General features: G+C 47.7%; 8 protein-coding genes across 8 annotated transcripts; 4 read left to right on the forward strand and 4 right to left on the reverse strand.

Moving 5' to 3' along the window:
* Positions 1 to 643: 643 nt before the first annotated feature.
* Positions 644 to 3,403, forward strand: N7487_008826 (putative protein kinase Scy1; the record flags this gene model as incomplete). Its single annotated transcript, XM_056876556.1, has 3 exons — positions 644 to 778; positions 820 to 2,083; positions 2,136 to 3,403. The coding sequence occupies 3 exons, from the start codon at positions 644 to 646 to the stop codon at positions 3,401 to 3,403; spliced, it is 2,667 nt and encodes an 888-aa protein (XP_056728744.1).
* Positions 3,404 to 3,807: 404 nt separating this feature from the next.
* Positions 3,808 to 6,068, forward strand: N7487_008827 (dipeptidyl-peptidase III; the record flags this gene model as incomplete). Its single annotated transcript, XM_056876557.1, has 3 exons — positions 3,808 to 3,935; positions 4,024 to 4,903; positions 4,953 to 6,068. 3 exons carry the CDS (start codon positions 3,808 to 3,810, stop codon positions 6,066 to 6,068), a joined length of 2,124 nt encoding a protein of 707 aa, XP_056728745.1.
* A 1,417-nt stretch (positions 6,069 to 7,485) lies between these two features.
* N7487_008828 (putative general stress response protein Whi2) lies at positions 7,486 to 8,645 on the forward strand (the record flags this gene model as incomplete). The annotated part of the gene is made up of 6 exons (XM_056876558.1): positions 7,486 to 7,564; positions 7,621 to 7,657; positions 7,713 to 7,851; positions 7,905 to 8,254; positions 8,307 to 8,571; positions 8,625 to 8,645. The coding sequence occupies 6 exons, from the start codon at positions 7,486 to 7,488 to the stop codon at positions 8,643 to 8,645; spliced, it is 891 nt and encodes a 296-aa protein (XP_056728746.1).
* A 486-nt stretch (positions 8,646 to 9,131) lies between these two features.
* Positions 9,132 to 9,902, reverse strand: N7487_008829 (uncharacterized protein; the record flags this gene model as incomplete). The annotated part of the gene is given in 5 exon segments (XM_056876559.1): positions 9,132 to 9,223; positions 9,357 to 9,394; positions 9,433 to 9,537; positions 9,567 to 9,730; positions 9,750 to 9,902. Coding segments are annotated over 5 exon segments (552 nt in total), but the record flags the coding sequence as incomplete, so codon positions are not given.
* A 633-nt stretch (positions 9,903 to 10,535) lies between these two features.
* On the forward strand, positions 10,536 to 12,657 carry N7487_008830 (putative RSC complex subunit Sfh1; the record flags this gene model as incomplete). The annotated part of the gene is made up of 4 exons (XM_056876560.1): positions 10,536 to 11,069; positions 11,173 to 12,351; positions 12,409 to 12,493; positions 12,553 to 12,657. The coding sequence occupies exons 1-4, from the start codon at positions 10,723 to 10,725 to the stop codon at positions 12,655 to 12,657; spliced, it is 1,716 nt and encodes a 571-aa protein (XP_056728748.1). The 5' UTR covers positions 10,536 to 10,722.
* Positions 12,658 to 13,538: 881 nt separating this feature from the next.
* Positions 13,539 to 14,363, reverse strand: N7487_008831 (uncharacterized protein; the record flags this gene model as incomplete). Its single annotated transcript, XM_056876561.1, has 1 exon — positions 13,539 to 14,363. One exon carries the CDS (start codon positions 14,361 to 14,363, stop codon positions 13,539 to 13,541), a length of 825 nt encoding a protein of 274 aa, XP_056728749.1.
* A 1,955-nt stretch (positions 14,364 to 16,318) lies between these two features.
* On the reverse strand, positions 16,319 to 17,855 carry N7487_008832 (DEAD/DEAH box helicase; the record flags this gene model as incomplete). Its single annotated transcript, XM_056876562.1, has 4 exons — positions 16,319 to 16,478; positions 16,530 to 16,714; positions 16,998 to 17,617; positions 17,675 to 17,855. Coding segments are annotated over 4 exons (1,146 nt in total), but the record flags the coding sequence as incomplete, so codon positions are not given.
* Positions 17,856 to 17,955: 100 nt separating this feature from the next.
* N7487_008833 (Helicase C-terminal) lies at positions 17,956 to 19,211 on the reverse strand (the record flags this gene model as incomplete). The annotated part of the gene is made up of 3 exons (XM_056876563.1): positions 17,956 to 18,253; positions 18,435 to 19,048; positions 19,098 to 19,211. The coding sequence occupies 3 exons, from the start codon at positions 19,209 to 19,211 to the stop codon at positions 17,956 to 17,958; spliced, it is 1,026 nt and encodes a 341-aa protein (XP_056728751.1).
* Positions 19,212 to 19,225: the final 14 nt, after the last annotated feature.

The raw sequence follows: 19,225 nt of genomic DNA on the forward strand, positions 1-19,225 counted from the left end.
CCGCCAAGAGTTCATATGTGTAGAGCTCGATCTATACAACGAAATATATCCGAAAAGGGTCCAAAATCAAGGATATGAGCGCTTTAAGCTATGCACTCGGTAGTGATTATGCACTTTCACTACATAGACCTGTGGATTGATACTGCGGCGTTCTAGGACTGTAGAAATCTGATCTATCTAACTCAAGATAACAGGCGATGTCTCTTCGGATGTCCTTGCAGATTTGAGTATCAGGCGTACTAACCTTGAGTTCAGCCCTGGCAACCTGCTGCGTCAGCGATGAAACCTTTGATGCCTAAGGCAACAGAACAGCTATTGACAATATCACGTGATTGATACGATAGGAAGAGTAGTTGTTATCGAGGACTTGAGGTCCCGAGGTCGTATTGGGTGGGATCATTGACCAAGTATGCAACCTTCGAACAATCCCTCTCAGCCTTCGAGCTAATGTTTTTGACTCCCCATTAGCTATCGAGTTCCAACATCGGCTCACCTCCCTTTGAACCCCTTCTACATTCCGCTATATTGTTGAAAATAAACATGTCTTGTATTGGCTACACCGTGACGACACTGTGAAACAAACAACTCCCTTCATTCCGCCGACTATCGTTCAGACCAATTCTCGCCTGCGGCCTCATCCACCATGTTCTCATCTGCACTGAAGTCGTTCAGTTCGAATATTTCCGCCAATTACCAAATCTCCCCTAACCCCACCGTCTACTCCGGCCCCTGGAAAATCCACGATGCAAAGAAGAAGTCCACGGGAACGGCGGCATCGGTGTTTATCTTTGATCGCAAGTCACTAGAGACACGCTCTAGTGGATTTGGGAGGAGTTCTGGGTCCTCCCCAAGAAGCTACAGGACGATGTGATCGAGCGGCTTAAGCGCGAAGCAAGCAATCTCGCGCGCCTACGGCACCCATCGATTCTTCAGGTGCTTGAGCCTGTGGAGGAGACGCGTAGCGGTGGTCTTATGTTTGCCACGGAACATCTGACTGCCTCACTTTCCGGGCTGTTGTTAGAAAAGGATGACCAAGAGAATACCACACGCGCTGGTTCGCGAAGCAGCCGGTACGTGGTTGAAGAGGCGGATGGGACTCGGAGAAGAAGAGATATGGAGATTGATGAGTTGGAAATTCAAAAGGGACTCTTGCAAGTTGCCAAGGGTCTTGAATTCCTCCATGAGTCTGCTGGCTTAGTCCATGGAAACCTGAACCCGGAGGCCATCTATATCAATGCCAAATCAGATTGGAAGATCTCTGGTCTGGGATTCGCGGGGCCTCCGGACTCTTCTGAAACTCGTTCGTCGCTGCCGCCATTGGCTGTGTCTGAGGTTCTCTATCAAGAACCGAGGCTTCCCGCTTCAGTACAATTGGCCCTTGACTACACGTCGCCTGACTTTGCTATGGACTCCAACGTATCATCAGCCGCCGATCTATTTTCTTTGGGTCTCGTCATCATTGCTCTGTACAATTCTCCGCATGTCTCGCCTTTACAAACGCACGGAAATTTGTCTACATATAAGAAATTGCTCAGCTCTCCGTCTACCACTCCATCGCAGAGCAATAATTTCCTCTGTTCGAAGCCGATCCCCAAAGATCTAGTTTCTCATGTCCTACCGAGACTAATTACCAGACGGCCTGCCCAACGAATGAATGCTCGGGAGTTCCAGCAATCACAGTACTTTGACAATGTGCTAGTTTCCACTATCCGGTTCCTGGAATCTTTGCCAACAAAAAATCCTAACGAGAAGTCTCAATTCTTGCGTGGCTTGCAACGGGTACTACCTGAGTTCCCTGTTTCTGTCCTCGAGAGAAAACTATTGGGAGCGTTGATGGACGAATTGAAGGATCGGGAACTGCTTCCGCTGATATTGCAAAACGTCTTCGGCATTCTCCAGCGGATTCCCAACGCACGTCGCGTGTTCCCAGAGAGAATCATTCCTCGTCTGAAAGAAGTATTTGGAATTGGCTCAGGCAAGGGGGCTGCTGAACGAGACTCGAAGAAAGATGCCGGCCTCATGGTTGTGCTTGATAACATGAATTTGATTGCTGATAGTTGTTCGGGAATGGAATTCAAGGATGGTGCGGTTTGTCAATGGAAACCTTTGAGCCTATATCTAACATTTATTTCTAGATATTCTACCCCTGATTCGGCTCGGGCTGGATTCTCCCACACACTCCTTGGTGGATGCTTCCCTTAAATGTCTCCCTGTGATGCTCCCAGTTCTGGACTTTAGCACAGTCAAGAACGAGGTATTCCCTCCCATTGCTGCAACTTTTAGTCGCACTAGCAGCCTTGCTATCAAGGTTCGCAGTCTGGAAGCTTTTAGTGTGCTTTGCGGTGCCTCGGCAGATGTTTCAGACGGGCTTGACGATGATTTGTCTGGAATCCAGGCGACCAAGTCGAAACCAACTAAGTCTTCGATTTTGGACAAGTACACCATTCAAGAAAAGCTTGTTCCGTCTCTCAAGGCGATCAAAACGAAAGAACCGTCAGTGATGATGGCATCGTTGAAGGTGTTTCGCCAGATTGGAACTGTCGCAGACACCGAATTCCTGGCTTTGGAAGTCCTGCCGGTTCTCTGGAGTTTCAGTCTTGGGCCACTTTTGAGTCTTAAACAATTCAATGCCTTTATGGCTTTGATAAAAACTCTTTCAACTAGGATTGAACAGGAACAAACCAAAAAGCTGCAAGAGCTATCCTCTGCCGCTGGATCAACGGGCTTCCAGAACGGTGCCGACGAATTTTCGCCGTCTGCCACCAGCCTCACTTCGCCCGATGTGGACGCCGGTGCTGGCAGCTTTGAGCGCCTTGTTCTTGGAAAGAAGGCGTCTCCTACGAATGGCCAGAGTATAGATATGTGGGGGAGTATGGAGCCGGCCAAGCCAGCGGTCCCTAGCATGTCGCCTTCATTCTCCTGGACTTCAAATAATGCAGGCATAACACAACAGGCGAATGCCTTAAGCCAGCAGTCTAATCTTGGCTTCCGTTCTATTACTCCAGATCAGAAATTGGGCTCTTTCCCGTCTCTTGCTCCTGCTCCTGCTCGGCAAGCCTCACCGGTTGCTCAAGCCTTCCCTGCTATGCAGCCCTCATCTTCTATCTGGGGAGCCCCGGCCAGTGCCAATGTTCGATCCCACACAGGCCCACCAGGTCAGTCTTTGGGGTCCATGTCGACCATGACACCCTCGAATCATATATCCGGATCAACTGCACAACCGGCACCCAACTACTCCTCATTCTCAATCCCCCCGCCTCCTGTAGGAAACATGTTGTCCAACAGCACTATGAGACCCCCTCCGGTGAACACAGCCAACAGATCAACGTCATTCCAAGGCACAGCCGCGACGCAGCAGGGAACTCAAAAGCAAGGCTTGGACAAGTATGAGAGTCTGATATAAGGGGTCAATTCTTGTTATTTTCTGGCTGATACCCCTCCTTATTGCTGTTATTACTATTATGTACATTCTTGACAAAGTAAATAGTAATTACAACGGTTGTAATTAAGAAAAGTGACAAATTTAAAACATTTACTTACCAAATCGAAATCTGGGTCAAGCCATGCCGATCGGACTCCTTCGGGGATCCGACCGCAGCTACGGAGCCACGTACCTGATTGGTGCCTCTCCATCATATGTCATACTTCGTCGTCAAACCCCTCCATATGTACTCCATGCGTGGCATTGCGCCGCATTTGTTTTCCCGGAGCTCCGTGATACCTTTGTTACCCCTCCATCGGATATATAGCCTCTCGACTCTCAGACTGGCAAAAACATTCTCCTCGCATTCCCATATAACTCGCGCCATGGACGAAAGCATCAAACAGCACTACTTGGCTGACTCGCCTCCTACCGTGGTCAGGCTGGAAATCAAGTCACACTTTGATACCCTTAAAGACCAAAACTTGAAAAAATATGCCCACTTCATGAGCAGGTATGGTGTTCCTGTGTTCCTGGGGCCCACCCGCAGTACCCTATCTTGTAAGAGCTATTGGCAGCTAACCTTTCTCGCATGTGTACAGAGCCGCATTTGAGGGCACTCGAGTCACCCTGCGCCAGGTTTCCCCCGAGTCCGAACCTATATACGACCTCATCCTGTCACTCCACCGCGCCTCAAATGGCGACTGGAACAGCCTCGCCGAGAAAACACAAGTCAGCTCCGAAGACCTCCGTTTCTTCCTTGAATATGCGGGACAATTCTTGGGCAACTGTGGAAACTACAAGGGCTTTGGTGACTCGAAGTTCATCCCTCGGCTGTCCGCATCCGCATTCGAGGCTCTGGCTTCGGCTACTGCGGAGACGAAGGCGGCCTTCCAGAAGGCTAACAGCACTGGAGGAGGGATCTATGAGACCAGCGAACAGTCGATGATGCACCTAGGATATCCCAAGAGCGGCCACATTACCACCTACTACCCCGATTCGCCGACGATCTCAAAGGAGGAGATTACGGCAATTGGTGACTTGATGGAGAAGAAGGGACTTGCGTTGGAGAATACTAGAATCCGGAAGACATCTTCGGGCGATTTCGAGCTTTTGATCGCATCTGGTGTTTCATCGCCTCCTGTGAAAGACCGGGATCTCGGTGATGTCGACACATTTGTACTTGACGGAGATCTGAAGGGAAAGACGCTGCGTCTTGTCTTCGGTGACTACCAAGAGGAAATGGCAAAGATCGCGCACAGCATCAAGCAGGCGGGACTTGCTGCTGCAAATGATAACCAGAAGAAAATGTTGGATTCATATGCTCTCTCATTTGGATCCGGGTCCATCGAGGCTTTCAAGGAGAGCCAGCGCATCTGGGTTAAAGACCAGAAGCCCGTGCTCGAGACGAACCTGGGCTTTGTTGAAACATACAGAGACCCTCATGGTGTGCGTGGAGAGTGGGAAGGCTTCGTTGCTTTGGTATGAAACGTGCTGAAATCATATAGACTGCCGTCGCTAACATTTGCAGGTCAATCTGGAACGCACCCGAGCCTTTGGTACATTGGTTGATAGTGCGGAGAGCATGATTCCCAAGCTGCCCTGGGGTACAGCCTTTGAGAAAGACAAGTTCCTCAGCCCCGATTTCACATCGTTGGAGGTCTTGACTTTCGCCGGCTCCGGTCTCCCAGCTGGCATCAACCTGCCCAACTATGATGACATTCGCCAGAACCTTGGCTTCAAGAACGTGTCTCTGGGCAATGTTCTTAGCGCCAAGGCCCCTAACGAGGCTATTCCTTTCATTGCTGAGAGTGATCAGGAGATTTACCGCGCATTCCGGGACCCAGCCTTTGAGGTCCAGGTCGGCATCCATGAATTGTTGGGTCATGGAACTGGTAAGCTGCTGCAGGAGACAGCGCCGGGGGAGTATAACTTTGACATTAAGAACCCACCCATCAGCCCCGTCACCAACAAGGCCGTGTCAACCTGGTACAAGCCTGGACAGACGTGGAGCTCGGTCTTTGGTTCCATTGCTTCATCGTATGAGGAGTGCCGTGCCGAGTGCGTGGCCATGGTGCTTGCCTGCGACTTTGAAATCCTGAAGATCTTCGGATTCGGCGATGGCAAGGAAGACTTGGCTGGTGAGGCCGGCGATGTCCTGTTCGCAGCCTACCTTTCCATGGCTCGCGCTGGTCTGGTTGCCCTCGAGTTCTGGGATCCGAAGACTCAGAAATGGGGCCAGGCACACATGCAGGCTAGATACAGTATTCTGCGCACCTTCCTCGATGCCGGTGAGGACTTTGTCAAGTTGTCTTACAACAAAGAAGATCTCTCTGATCTAGAGATCCATCTCGACCGATCCAAGATTCTGACTCACGGACGACCTGCTGTTGAGAAGTACCTCCAGAAGTTGCATATCTACAAGAGCACCGCAGATATCGAGGCTGGCAAGGGCTTGTACGACGATATTACCTCTGTTGACAGCTGGTGGGGAACTACTGTTCGTGACATTGTTTTGAAGAACAAGGTCCCACGTAAGGTCTTCGTACAGGCCAACACTATTCTCGAGGGCGACCAGGTCAGCTTGAAGGAGTATGAACCGACTCTCGAGGGTCTGATTCAGAGCTTTGCAGATCGTAACGTCTGATATGTTTATATATTTATAAAAATATTGAAGTATGCAAATGAAATGCACATATAGTACTTATGTCTTTTCGCATAAAAATAGTTACTTACACACATAAGCATCCTTCTGATATCTTTTCAGACATGCGACCTTTGTCATTGTGACTACCCCTATTCCACACTACTCCGTACCAACAGTCTCTACCAAGTCACATTTGAGTCTTCATGTTTTCCCTGTGATATTAATAGCGAAAGTACAATATATCATGGCTTAAGACTGTGTGGATGTATATTCAACAAGGTCGTAAATCCGCATCAAAAATGGACCATGAAAATGATATTCGACCTTTATAACGAGCATGCTACGAAAACTAGAAAGGGAAGTAGCTCATATAATGTATCTACAATCTAGTACGTATATTCTTTTGAAAATTAGAATGAAAATCAGAATGAAAATCCAAGTAGGCTGACAATCGTATGAAATGAGAGATCAAGGAGGTTTTGCGGGGGTCCGACTAGAAACAGGTCAAAGCCAATAGCCATACTCCTTGAGGTTATTATATGATTTCGCTAAGCACGTCTAATAATATCATCCCGCAGTGATAATTCGACTCAAGAGATAGGAAATCCAAACTAAATGCAAGCTAACTCCAAACTAAAACAAAAGACAAGAGGACACGGCACGTGCCAAGGTTTCGATGGCTAAGGAGGCGCTCGGACTTACCGCCGTCCACCTGAGTTGATCTACCCGTCGTCCCCAACCTCTAAGCGCTGCCTCTCTTTCTGCAATACTCAATCACTGCGAATTTAGCAGATGAGAGCATATATCTGTTGTACTTGTTTTGGTAATATTCTTTCATCCCGGTGCTGAAAGTCATTGAATTGGAAAACCGTCACTCTCGAACACGCCCGACTTGGACGAGGCTCGACCCAGATCAGTCGCATTGCTAGACTAGGTCGGGATTCGATCATTTTTGTTGCGCGTATCGTCCTGTCTGACGTGATTCAGGCAATAATAGAAAATCACGGTGTCGTGAGAAACGCCGCCGTCGGACCCATCAACCACGGCGTGCCCGCCCCATCCAACGGACTCCCTAGAGGAGGACGACGATTATTACACCGCACCTCCACCACACTCCCCAGCGTCGGCATCAAGTTCCTCACCCGCATATCCTCCGCCATTTTCATCTCTTATCTTCTCTTCACTACCAGACGCCAATCGCCCATATAAAGTCACTGAACCGGGACCCGCTTGTCCTCCAGCCTTAGCGCCTCCAGCACCTGTCGAGGAGTCGCTCGAGCCGGCCCCATCTTCGGCAGTTGTTGCTGATACAAAAGCATCTTTCACCGAACCAAAAAACGAGGGCTCTTCCGACGACGGTGAACCACCGCCGCCATACACAGAAGGCTATAGTCCACTTGAGTCATTCACCTACGTGATGGCCGCTGCAGGAGGTGCCTCCAGCATCATAACCCAGGTCCAGCAGACCGGGGGTCCGCCAATTAACACTCTTGGTGGTATGTTTGGTAACAAAGGCCGGTTTGATATGCTTTGCGTTAACGTGTGAGAATAGATATTGGCGGAGATGAACACGTCGGTCTTGACCTTCGGTAGGATCACACATTGATTCCCATCTCAATCATGCATGAACTAACGAGTTTATAGTGGTACGCGGTTTACCCTTTCACGAGATGAGCTGTTGACTTTGCCTGAATTCGTTCTGCTCTCTCTCTTCCCCAATGGCCTCCTCCCGGATGGACATTCTACAAATGGTTTCCATGACGGGGATGTATTCCCAGTTGACGTATGAAAATTCCTATCTTGCGTATTAAAGTCTCTCTGACAGTTATCATCCAGTATGACCCAGTCTCGCTTCAGTACATGCTGGATTTCTTCCGAACTGTTGCCCAGACCATTCCCTCCTCTCTGCCTTCGGGCTCAAACTCACCAGACATGGAATTGTCGGACCCAATGCAAGGCTCAGCTCGTGACATGTTGCAGGACCGTGCTGGCATCATTGTCCTCCGAGAGGATCTTGACTTCTATGTGATCCCCCCTCGCGCTGACATTGGACACGATGAGATGCTCGAAGTCAAGCGGGCGGCTGGTAGGTCGCTGTTGAGACAAGACGGCATCTTCTCTGGACTGCGCAAGAGCGAGGAGATTGGGTCAACTGAGCAGCATCTAATTGAAATGCTCACAGCCGGGTTAGTAGAACTCACAATTTTAATCATGGTCCAATGCTAATATACAATGTAGAGGATTTGATCGTGCTGACCAGTGGGGCCACCGCGCTCCGGAGCCTAACAAGGCAGTAATCTGCAGTCTTGCACTGGCCAAACTTCGCACTGATATCCGTGGAGATCTGTCAAACAACAATTCTGTGGGTATGGCCCAGAAGCTTCTCCTGTTCTGGCGTAAGCCTGCTCGCCGCTGCTGGTGGGAGGGCATCGAGCTGAACGACGTCGAAGGCGTTGAGGGGCCAGTAAAGGTTTGGATCCGGCGTGTGTGGACCTTGGAGATGGTAAGACCCCCATGCTCAGTGGAATCGACCCTTGATAGCTAATCCCATCGCAGAGTGTTATTGGGCTTCGCTGATTTTTTTTTTTTTCGCTTCTTCTTTCCCTTGCATATGCGATTATCATTCCCCCGGCCTTGTGCCTCGAAGTTTCGACTGTTATTTTTTTTTCTAAAGTTGCATTTAAATATGGCTGCAACAAATATTCAAGTTTTCATCTTACCGACAGCAGCGCTGGCGTACTCAGCAGTTTGGGTGTTCTCATTCCTTTCGGTGCATTCGTTTTCTAGTCTGATTGGTAAATTTTTCTTGGACATCTGTTAGTTTAGTTGTGGAGATGAATATATGGGGCAGATCTAGTTGGCAATTGTAGCCTTTCCCTCACATTCTGTTTGCTTGTTTTGGATTTGTCTTGTATTCATACGACACTCACCAAGGGTTTATTTGATCAGGTTCAAGATGTCCAAGCTCTTTCCATTCAGCTAATTATTATTGCACTTCCGCTAGGTGGATCGATACTACGCCATCGTAGTATATGGATTTCACAATATCCAGCTAGCCCGGTCCTAGGTCCAACCCTGCACTGCGGGAGCCTGTATCAATCCATACAACGCATAAACAGTGTCATTCCAATCCACTAGCTTCTCAGGATGGTGTGCTACCCGAAGACCACAGAGATGCATAGGTGGAATGGCTTCTGTGCCTGAATAGTTAGCTTATATCGCATATATATAGCCTGTGAATCAGTGTCGTAAATGATCTTTCCTATGCGAGAAGGGCTGACCTTAAACCCGTGATAGCCGAGTTCACTTGTTCTTGGTTAGAGTAACTGTCGTTTCTTTGAGTATAGGGGTGTAGAATATAAACGAGCCTGTAGAGGACTGTAGAGGATCTTGAACTTCCCACGGATGGTATCGCGGAGGCTGGGATGCAGCCCCCAGAATTCTTCCTTGGTGATGGGTTTGCCAGGAACTGTAGCTCATGCCAAGTAGTCGATATACCCACCTGGGATGAGACCATCATTGCCCTGTGCGTCTTCGCGTAGGGCAAGAAGTCGAGGGGCCACGTGAGACTGGGCGGACTGTAGAGTCTTGAAGGCAGCGATCTCAGCGTGCCCCGGTGATTTTTGCAGTTTGAACTGCACGGTGGGCACTGTTGTGAAACTCTGTGCGAAGATTTGGCACATGGAGGTGAATTCTCATTATACCAGTCTCAGTGCCATTCTCGATGTGACAAGTGAATTTTCTGGCAGCGAAGGAGGAACCAAGTCCTTCCCCTATCTTATGATTAGTGAAGCGATGGATGTGCTCGGAGAGCTGTTTGTCAATCACCCAGTTCTGCATGAAAGGGGTGTTGTTATTAGCGGGAAACGTGACCACAGTCCCACAAAAATCATCAATAACGCCAGAGACTTCCACTCTAAGATGATAACATGATGCGCCGTAGACTTAGAGAGAAAATAGAACAAGGGTGAAAGTTTTAATGTGTGGGAGAAGAAGACGTGAGGGATGAAATCCAGGGCATGGGTACGTTATGAATCCAACATTCACAATTAGAGGTATTTTCGTGGCAATTCATGTCATCAAAGTTATAAATCCATGGATAGAGAGAAAGGCCTCTTGCACAGAGTATGCTTCTTTGTTTTTGCCGCCTTCGTACACACCTAAAAAAGACATCTGCAAGAACATCCAAAAGAACTTCTAGAATGACCACTCAAAGGACATGACAAGTCCCTATAAGCGGCCGACTATTCTTTTGTTTGTAAACCTATCTAGTTCCCTGGGGCTGGTATAGATCCTCAGTACAATGGGGTTGATTTATGGCCTGAGGCATAAGTCACATGATGTCCTCCCTGGAATGGGACTAGCGCTGAATTGGGCAAAGTCGCGCAGAATATCGATCTCAAAGCCAATCTCTCCAGTTGGATCCTATCTGAATGCCTTTGACGCGGTCTTAATTTTTGTCACACGTTTACTTTATGCTGTGGCATCATACAAGTACTCGTTGTTAATTCTTTCGCGCTTGGACCATTCTCAGTTGTGCCTCACTGCAGTGATCAGCCCTTTGAACATCGAGCCGATCAAAACAATCGCAAGCTTTCTATCCTCCCGCCCGTACCCTCGAAGGGGCATGTTATTGTGCAATTGAATCGCCAACATGTCCCCTCTTCGAGGATATATCAGCTCCTACCCTCCGCGCATGCGCCAGTATGGAAACGCGTTGCTCACACCTGTCAATCCTCCGTCTCAGACCGGCCCGACTCCGCGCACCACGAAGCGTGGAACTACAGCCATCAATTATGCAGAAGACGGATTCGATGACGATGATTTTGATGAGAACGATGGACCCCGGCGGCCGACGGGACTGAGGAGTCTTCGGCGCGAAGAATCCGCTACCGACAAGTCGGTGCCCTACTCAGAGAAGCTGGGCAAAGAAGTGCATGCGCCGGTGGAGGTGCAAGGCCTCTTTCGCGAGTGGATGATCAAGAGAATGTTGCGACCAGCGTATGTTCCCCATCGCCTGGACTGATGTGGCCATTAACGACAGTCGCCACTGTCTTTCCCGTCTATCCTTAAATCTGGCTAACATACAGCGTGGTGATTCTAGGTGTGCCGATCAACTGCAGATTCAAGCGCAACTCCCCTTGACACTCGTTCCCATCCGAATTGACGTCGAAGTCCCCGCTCATCAACCCCTCGAGCCGTTCCCTTTCCCACGTTCTGCCGTGGACCCTAGCATCAACCAGACTCTTCCTGCGTATCGCAGACCCGAACCTTTACCCCCCTTCCGTATTAAGGATACCTTCTTATGGAACCTCCACGAATCACTGTCAACGCCTGAAGAATTTGCTATTGGTTTCGTTCGCGATCTTGATCTCCCAAATCCCCAAGCCACAACCATGACCATCAGCAATCAAATCCGACAGCAGCTGGAGGAATACGCTGGTGTTGCTCTCCACCCCCTATTCCAGAGCACAGATGTAGGCACTGTGCCGAGTGTTCTGCCCCAGACTGAACCGTCAAGAGAGACGCCGATGACACCAGCCGTTGCCAACGTTGGGACACCTGATAGCCGGCCTAATGTGACGACCACCGTCACTGTGACCAAGGAAGCGCTGGTAAATGACAGCCTTCTGAACCCAGATGACGCATATCGGTGTTTGATTACTCTCAACATCAACCTACAAAACAAGCTGTACACAGACAAATTCGAGTGGTCTCTACTACACCCACCTGGCATGGCGGAAGAATTCGCGCGCATCACTTGCGCAGATCTCAGCCTTGCTGGTGAATGGGTTAGTGCGATTTCGCATGCCATCTACGAAGCCGTCCTGAAGTTTAAAAAGGAAGTCTGTGAAAGCGGTGCCCTTATCAACGGCTACGGCAATGAAATTGACAATTTGGCAGCCAACGGCGTGGAGGCTGGCTGGCGTTACGATCCTGAAACAATTTGTGATGGGTGGCAACCTCAAGTCGAGACATTGTCCAAGGAAGAAATTGAGCGGAGAGAAGGTGACCGTGAGCGTCAGATCCGGCGTCTGCGCCGAGAAACAGCTAGATTCTCTTCAACCACGGGCATCACACCAGAGCTCTCAAGGCAGAACAGTGGCAATTACTTCGAGGTAGACAGTGAGACTCCACTTGGACGTGGAGAAAGGAATAAGCGCAAGCGCCGGTTCCGCAGCTTGAGCCCAACGGGCAGAAGTGGCACTCCTGGTGGCCGAGGAACTCCTGATACTGGATCAGGGGCTGGGTACGGTGGCGGTGGTGGCACGCTTTCCGAATGGTATGTGGCTGCTCGATATGTTTGGCTGGAATATTCACTAATGCTTTTTGTCCATAGGGAACGTCAAAGCTGGAGATGCAAGAACTGTGCGGTGTGGGGCACAGCAGTCTGGGCTGTGCGGGATGGTCCAGATGGCCCACGGGTAAGTGCTACTTCTCCCTCGAATGTTCGCTGCATGCAGTTTCTTACCATTTTCTCCAGACACTCTGCCATAACTGTGGCCTGCTTTACGAGCGTGATAAGGTTGCACCGGAATGGTCCAAGGATCTTCACCGTCACGACGTTCCCGTCGGCCGATATGGTTAAATATCAACGGCATCTTTCCTTACATCAACCTTAATGTACTATCTTAAGCTTCAATGACCTACATCACGCCACCTATTTCTCCATGTCCTTCTCAACCATTTAATCCGCTGTTGTTGCAACTTTTTTTTATTTAACTCGGCGCCATGGCGCATCGCCTTCTGTTGCAGGGATCTCTGCTTTCAATTTCCATCGCAAAATTCGGGGCGTTATTATCATTGTGAATCATCATCTTTTCTTGGTCAACGTCTCCCCTGCCTTCAACACATCCATGGATATTCTTTCGTTGTGCGGACGATTAGAAGGCAAAGAGCTACTAGGTAGTAGAGTAGACCGTTCAATAAGATTAGATAATGATACATATATCCCAGTTTAAAATACAATCGATCTTTGATATACATTCTTCATTCATGTCCCATGCATTGTTAGCCTTGGCCATCGATGTCGAGCTAAAATCGACACTTGAGATAGTGAATGAAGAGATGAGATTAAGCTTACAGGCCTGCAGGATGTAGAGCAATGAAAAAATTGCTTGCTGAGATGAGAATATTGAGGGGGGTTTATACTCCCAAGACTCGCACCTTCCTAGAATGAAAAGGTTCCCTACTTTCCTATTTTGTCCACTGTCCCGTGATATGATGGCAGCAAAAGCAACTGATTTTGCCCAGTGTAGATGCTTCTCCCTCGCTTATTTTATTGAATGATCTGGAATGAAGTGTAACGTTGCTGTCTTCTTTAGGCCCTTGTGCTCACTCAACAAGGTCGTCCTTTCACTTTTATCAGACTAAAAGTCACCGAAACTTCTTCTGGCTGTAGGTGTCATCTCTATATATAGCCAGGGAATACTCCGGTAATATAGTCCGCTGGTAGCTTATCTATATAAATCAACCCTCAAGGAACTGCAGGATTCGGTCAAAGCCCTCAGGTTCCTTAACCCAGTGACCGTCACCCTCTGCCCCAGTAAATTCCTGCCAGTCGACGCGTACCATGATCTTCCGTAGAACTTGACATGTCTGCCGTCCAAGATCCACAGATACCCATGGATCGTCCGACCCATGGCTTATAAACCCAGGTGTAGATAAAATAGAACTGTCAACAGGCTGATCTGAGCGCGATATGTCACCGGCAATTTCATCAAAGAAGAACCCGGATATTAAACTCTGTGTCTGAGAGCTGCCAGGACTAAGAGATGGTTCGGAAAGCAATTGCTCTAGCTGCTGCGCGAATGGAAGCCAACCACAAAAACCAAATAGTCCACCTAGTGGTCCTTGGATTCGGCCTGTTGCAGTTGCAGCGAAGAACGCCCACAAGGCGGTTGCCATCCCCTGACTCATACCTCCAAGGTAGATGTGAGAGAACCGTCCATTTAGTAGTTGAGCTTCCTCCTCAAGAATATCGAGAATATACAAGACTGACTCTTTTATTCCGTCTTTCTGCAATTCTTGTCGTTCGTGGATATTGCCCAAGGAGTAGGCATCAAACCAGGCGCAAATTTCTTCTTCGAATGTAGTGCTCCATCGGTCGCGTGAAGTTGGAAAGACCCAGCGATAGGAGGGTAGATAGGAAGGCAGGGCTTTGCCCTTTGAGGTTGAAGATGAGAAAATCTCTTCGGCGAACTCGGGGCCATCGCTGCCACGACCATGTAGTAGGATAACTGTGTGGGTGTGGGGCGCTTGGGGATGGTGGATATGAGTTTTAGGGAACTCCATGCTTCCTGTCTGTAAACACATTTATTTTTGGATCAAGGAATTGTTAGATAACTTCGGAATTTTTATTTCGGTTGGGTATCCAAAGAGTCAGCGGTCAGCAATTAGCGGTGCATGTTCTAAACAACCGACATTACATCTCTACCTTGTACAATACAACTACAAGGTGCTTCAAGCACATGTCGTATGGTGACCTACGATTTTAAGGAGTCTTTCTCTGCATGTTTATTCAGATATAAATAGGTAGTCTTTGCATCTGGGTTGGGTGACAACTCTGCCATGCAATGCTTCTAAGGTTATACCTATCTTGTGTTCGCCCTGAACTCAAACAGAAAGTATAACCGAGTTGTCTCTTTCATTGGCTTATAAGCCTTTCCATGTCCCAGACAAAAGTACCCAGTGCTGAAGCCTCGTGAACATGACCAACCAGCGCAAGCGAAGACTGTTCTGTCCGCAATTCGATTTTGAATATCGTCCTCGAGCTTCCAGCCACGGTGGAGCAGCTGAGCCATGATCTGTACTCCTAGTAGCGTCTTCGAGGAGACTTGGAAGAAGAGTTTGTCAAATCTGACATTCAAGGGAATAATCAGGTGCCATGCATCCATTTATGCCTCATGCATAGTGAACTCAGAGCTGGCCATCGTTCTATCGTCCCAATATCTGGATGTTTGGACATATGGAAATAGTTTGTACAATATATAAGAGGCTAAGATGCATAGCCAAATTCCCTACTACCAGATTAGGTAGGAACCGCTTGTATTATTTCACAAATCGCAGATACGGAGGACAATGTTAGGAACCTGGGCTAACATTAACCTAGCTATCTCTTTGGTTGGTGTATAAACCCTTCGATGCTCAGATAAAATGTCCATATTCGAATAATAACTTAACCTGGGCGCAGTCTTAGACCTAATGTAGGGTTGGAGTAATATGACGGATGTGTAAATTTGCACATAGGAATGCAACCCAGGGGGTTTCTAGACGGCAGCCAACGAATATTGTCTATGTTTTTTAATGGCGACTTACATGACAAGGCCGTAATTTATTGTTAGGCTGCCCGAGTAGTTGCCTTGACCGGCTCTCTGATTCACATAATCGAAACTAAGCAGAGAGGACCAATCACAGCAAGCGAAGGCAGTTCTGCCAACGATTTGTGTTTGAAACCTTTATCTTATCTGGATCCCTCCATATGTAGCTGAGCCATGATGTGTCTGAGTGGGGTTTATATCATTATCCTACAAATCACGACTTGGATACCTAGCTTAAATTTTAGGTGGAGCCCGAAGCCTACCGCATTCTTTAATTCCATATCTTCCAAGGTTGGAGCGCGGAGATGACCGGCATTAACGTAGGCTCCGATCTGACTGAATATAGGGAGCAGACAGCCTATCGAGGTATAACGTGTACCCTCGTTCTTATAGGAATGATGATATCAATATAGCCGAAAGAAAAGCGAAAAAGCAAATGCAGTTGAATAAGATGAGGGCTAGGATCTGATGATGCTATTCTATATGTTCTACAATTCTATATTGTCGTCAGTAGCGATAATTTTCTACGGGATACTTTCGAATCGGAAAGGTTTATTATTCAGTAGAGTGACACATTTCAGATATGCATGAAATTTCGAGCAGCTGCAATCTGTAAGTAAGTAGAGTCGACGAGATCGCTAGACGAATTCTGGACACGTCCAATTTCCTCTAATCTTTTGAAGGACGTGATTATCCGCCGTTCATTAGTTATGAGTCGAGGATTCAAGCTGGAAGAGGTCCTGCGGATCTTTAGCCCATAGACTCTCGGTAAGAAGAGAAGGTGGTTCTTACTAGTAATGACTGGATTCTGTCAGATGCGGTGTGATCCGATTTTTGGAATCCGCCCTTGGTTAATTGCAGCTTTTTCCGTTGTCGTGATAAGACATTACTCTGCGTATTGTTAGATAGCATCCGAACAATAGACTGTTGCTAACCCACCTCTTCAATGGTGCCTTCCATGATGTACCGAATAATAGTCACGTTGGAGACTTGACCGAGTCGAAGGGCCCGACCTATCGCTTGAGCTTCAATTGATGGATTCCACTGTGGCTCAAGAAGGTAGATACGCGACGAGGTGGTAAGATTCAAACTATCTCAATCATTAACAGATTGTTTCGATAATCGAGAAGTGATAACCGACCCAACAGCACCCGTCCCAAGGGTCAATAGGAGAACGTTTGTTTCCTTGTGATCTTGATATCTTTGTAATTCTTGTAGACGTCTTGATAAAGGAAACGATCCTTCTATCATGCTGTATTCATTCCATTGCTGGAGAGAAGCTTGGCAACGATATAGAGAGTCTTCTTCCAACTTGAAAAGACGACACTAAAAGATAAACAAGATGGTTAGTTCAACAAGAAGAGATAGAGAGTGTTTCTTGTGACAAATACCATTTCTGGGCGGGATTTTGGGAAATTTCAGATAGAAGAGCCAATAGCTTTGTAGGATATTGCTTCATCCGAGGTGTTGCACCAATTCCAGTCTGCGGGTGATGATACTTTGAATTCTCAAACAAGGGAGTTGACCAATCAGACTGTGCATCATCTGAATCGCAACAAGGGCATTTACTCTGTCGTGAGCGATGGTCAGGTATACAACTGTGACAAACTAAATGACGGCAGCTGGCAAGGAAAATTCCTCCATCTGTATCGGGTGTGTCGCTGAGCCAGAAGATTGTGCTGGAGCAGTAGATGCAAACATTTTTATCCAGCTGTTCCAGATAGGAGAGGGCTTCATCTGAGTCTAATGGAACACTAGTTGTGGCTTTCCCGTTGTTGCAGAACAGGCGCAAGGAGAGAAGAGACTCTAGGACTGTAGAATTAACCTTCCCACTCCTTCTCCCACTGACCGCCATATCAACCTTTGTCCTGCATTCATCCAACAGATCTTTGTACTGTGCTTTCTCCGTGGATGACATCGGAAGCTTTCGGGTTTCTGTATTAGGCTCCGGTAGGTTCAAAACATCTCTTGTCCTTCGAATGCAGATTGCATGAAGAAGTGTTTGAAGATTATGAAAACGATCTCTCTTACCTGAAGATATGGGCCCTGAGATGAATTTGCGAAATGGTGCGATGCGATCAAGGATCGGAACCCTGAGAAAAGCGACCAGAGCGCCCAAGTCTTCAATGGAGTTTTGGATGGGCGTTCCAGTAAGACACCAGCGGTGCTGGGCTGATAGGTTGACGACGGCTTGGAACTGCTTGGTGGCACGGTTGCGGATGTAATGAGCTGACTAGGATATCAGTTTCTATCAATAACACATATTCCAAAATAATCTTTGACTACCTTCATCGAGTACAATTCTGAACCAGTCAATCTTTGATAGGGTATTTTGCCCCCGGCGGTATTCACTGGTAAGTGTTGCATAAGTAGTGAAGACGATAGCGCTTTTCTGGAGCAGTTCTCTTTCCGCGTGTCTTTCCGTTCCGATATGTTTGTGGACGAACAGACTGCCGAAAAATGTATGCCTAGACCCGAGTCAGTATATCTACACGAGAAACTTTTGCAAAAGACTTGCTTGCGAATCTCATTGACCCAATTATCAATCAATACTATCGGATCAATTATTAGATACTATAAATGTACTTCCTCATGGTTTTGGGCCAAGACTTGCACGTTGATGGAACCACAATAAGTGTCGCCTGAGTTGGGTTCTTCTTTTGGGAAACGTCCGATTGCTCCTGTCGCCCTGAAAAATTTTCTGCCTCATCGAGAGAACCAGCGATGACTGACAGAGTCACCAGGGATTTCCCCAGGCCCATCTCATCGGCCAGAATTCCGCCGCTGGCTTCTTGTGGCTTTGCGCGCCTCTCGCCATTGAAAACATGCTGGTAACTGTAGCGAAGATCAATACCGACTTCAACTCTATACAAGGGCAGTGGTGGCTATCACAATGGCTCATCTTCGTCTGTATCGTTATATTCCCAAAGACCATGTTCCAATGTTTGTCCATGTTCTCGCTGGGAGATAAACCCGATTGCCTCTTTCTGATGTCTGATACAAACTGTCAACTTATGGCCCTCGATGATTAGTCAAAATCGCTTACTGTAAGAGGTCGCTCTTGATACGCCGGTCGATAGGCACGTTGGCTTGAAATATATGTTGCAATTGAACACCAAACATGTCGTCCATGTCAATTTCATCAACATCATCAGAGAGGCTTTCATTGCTTGATAAGTGATTTGGATCTATCTCTTCCCAGTCAGCTATAGTAGAATAGTGGAGTAAATCGTCACTCGGTTGTCCCTCAAATCGTAGAACATGTGGATTCATGTATCTCCTCTCCTCAAGCCCATAGCGAAGAGGCTGCAGGAAAATATGAGATTTGCTCAATCTAGCTCCCACATCGTCCACGCCATTTAAGGGGGCGTAAACGTTGATTTCAATTGGTAGCAGCCTTTCGCCGTATTTTTTCCGCACTGCTAACCTTGCATCTTCTCTAGTAATATATGCCTGTAGTCGAATTTGTTGATCATTTGTCGCTTTTGAAAGACCGGTGCATAGCTGCTTGTTGAGACGGGCGAATTTATCTTCTTCATGCCCAAGAAGGAAGAAATTCCCCTCCTTGAGAACCGAGAAACATAGGAAAGGTGCGCCGTGGTCGGCCAAACATCGAATCAATGCATCATCGCGATCCAGCTGTGCCGTGATACCAATAATCTATCTAGAGTTAGCTACATATAGTGCGCTCAAATAGCAAAAGATTTACTGCTCCCAGGCATATTTCCTCATCGAAAACATCAGTTTGTGGAATGATTGCTCCCGAAGAAAGCTCGGCTTGAAATAGCGAGTTTTGCTCCAGCGAGTCCTGTAAAATAGACATCGTCGGCTCGAATA

The sequence above is a fragment of the Penicillium crustosum genome (assembly GCF_028827405.1).
Source record: "Penicillium crustosum strain IBT 35664 chromosome Unknown utg000003l_segment0_segment0, whole genome shotgun sequence".
Taxonomy (NCBI): domain Eukaryota; kingdom Fungi; phylum Ascomycota; class Eurotiomycetes; order Eurotiales; family Aspergillaceae; genus Penicillium; species Penicillium crustosum.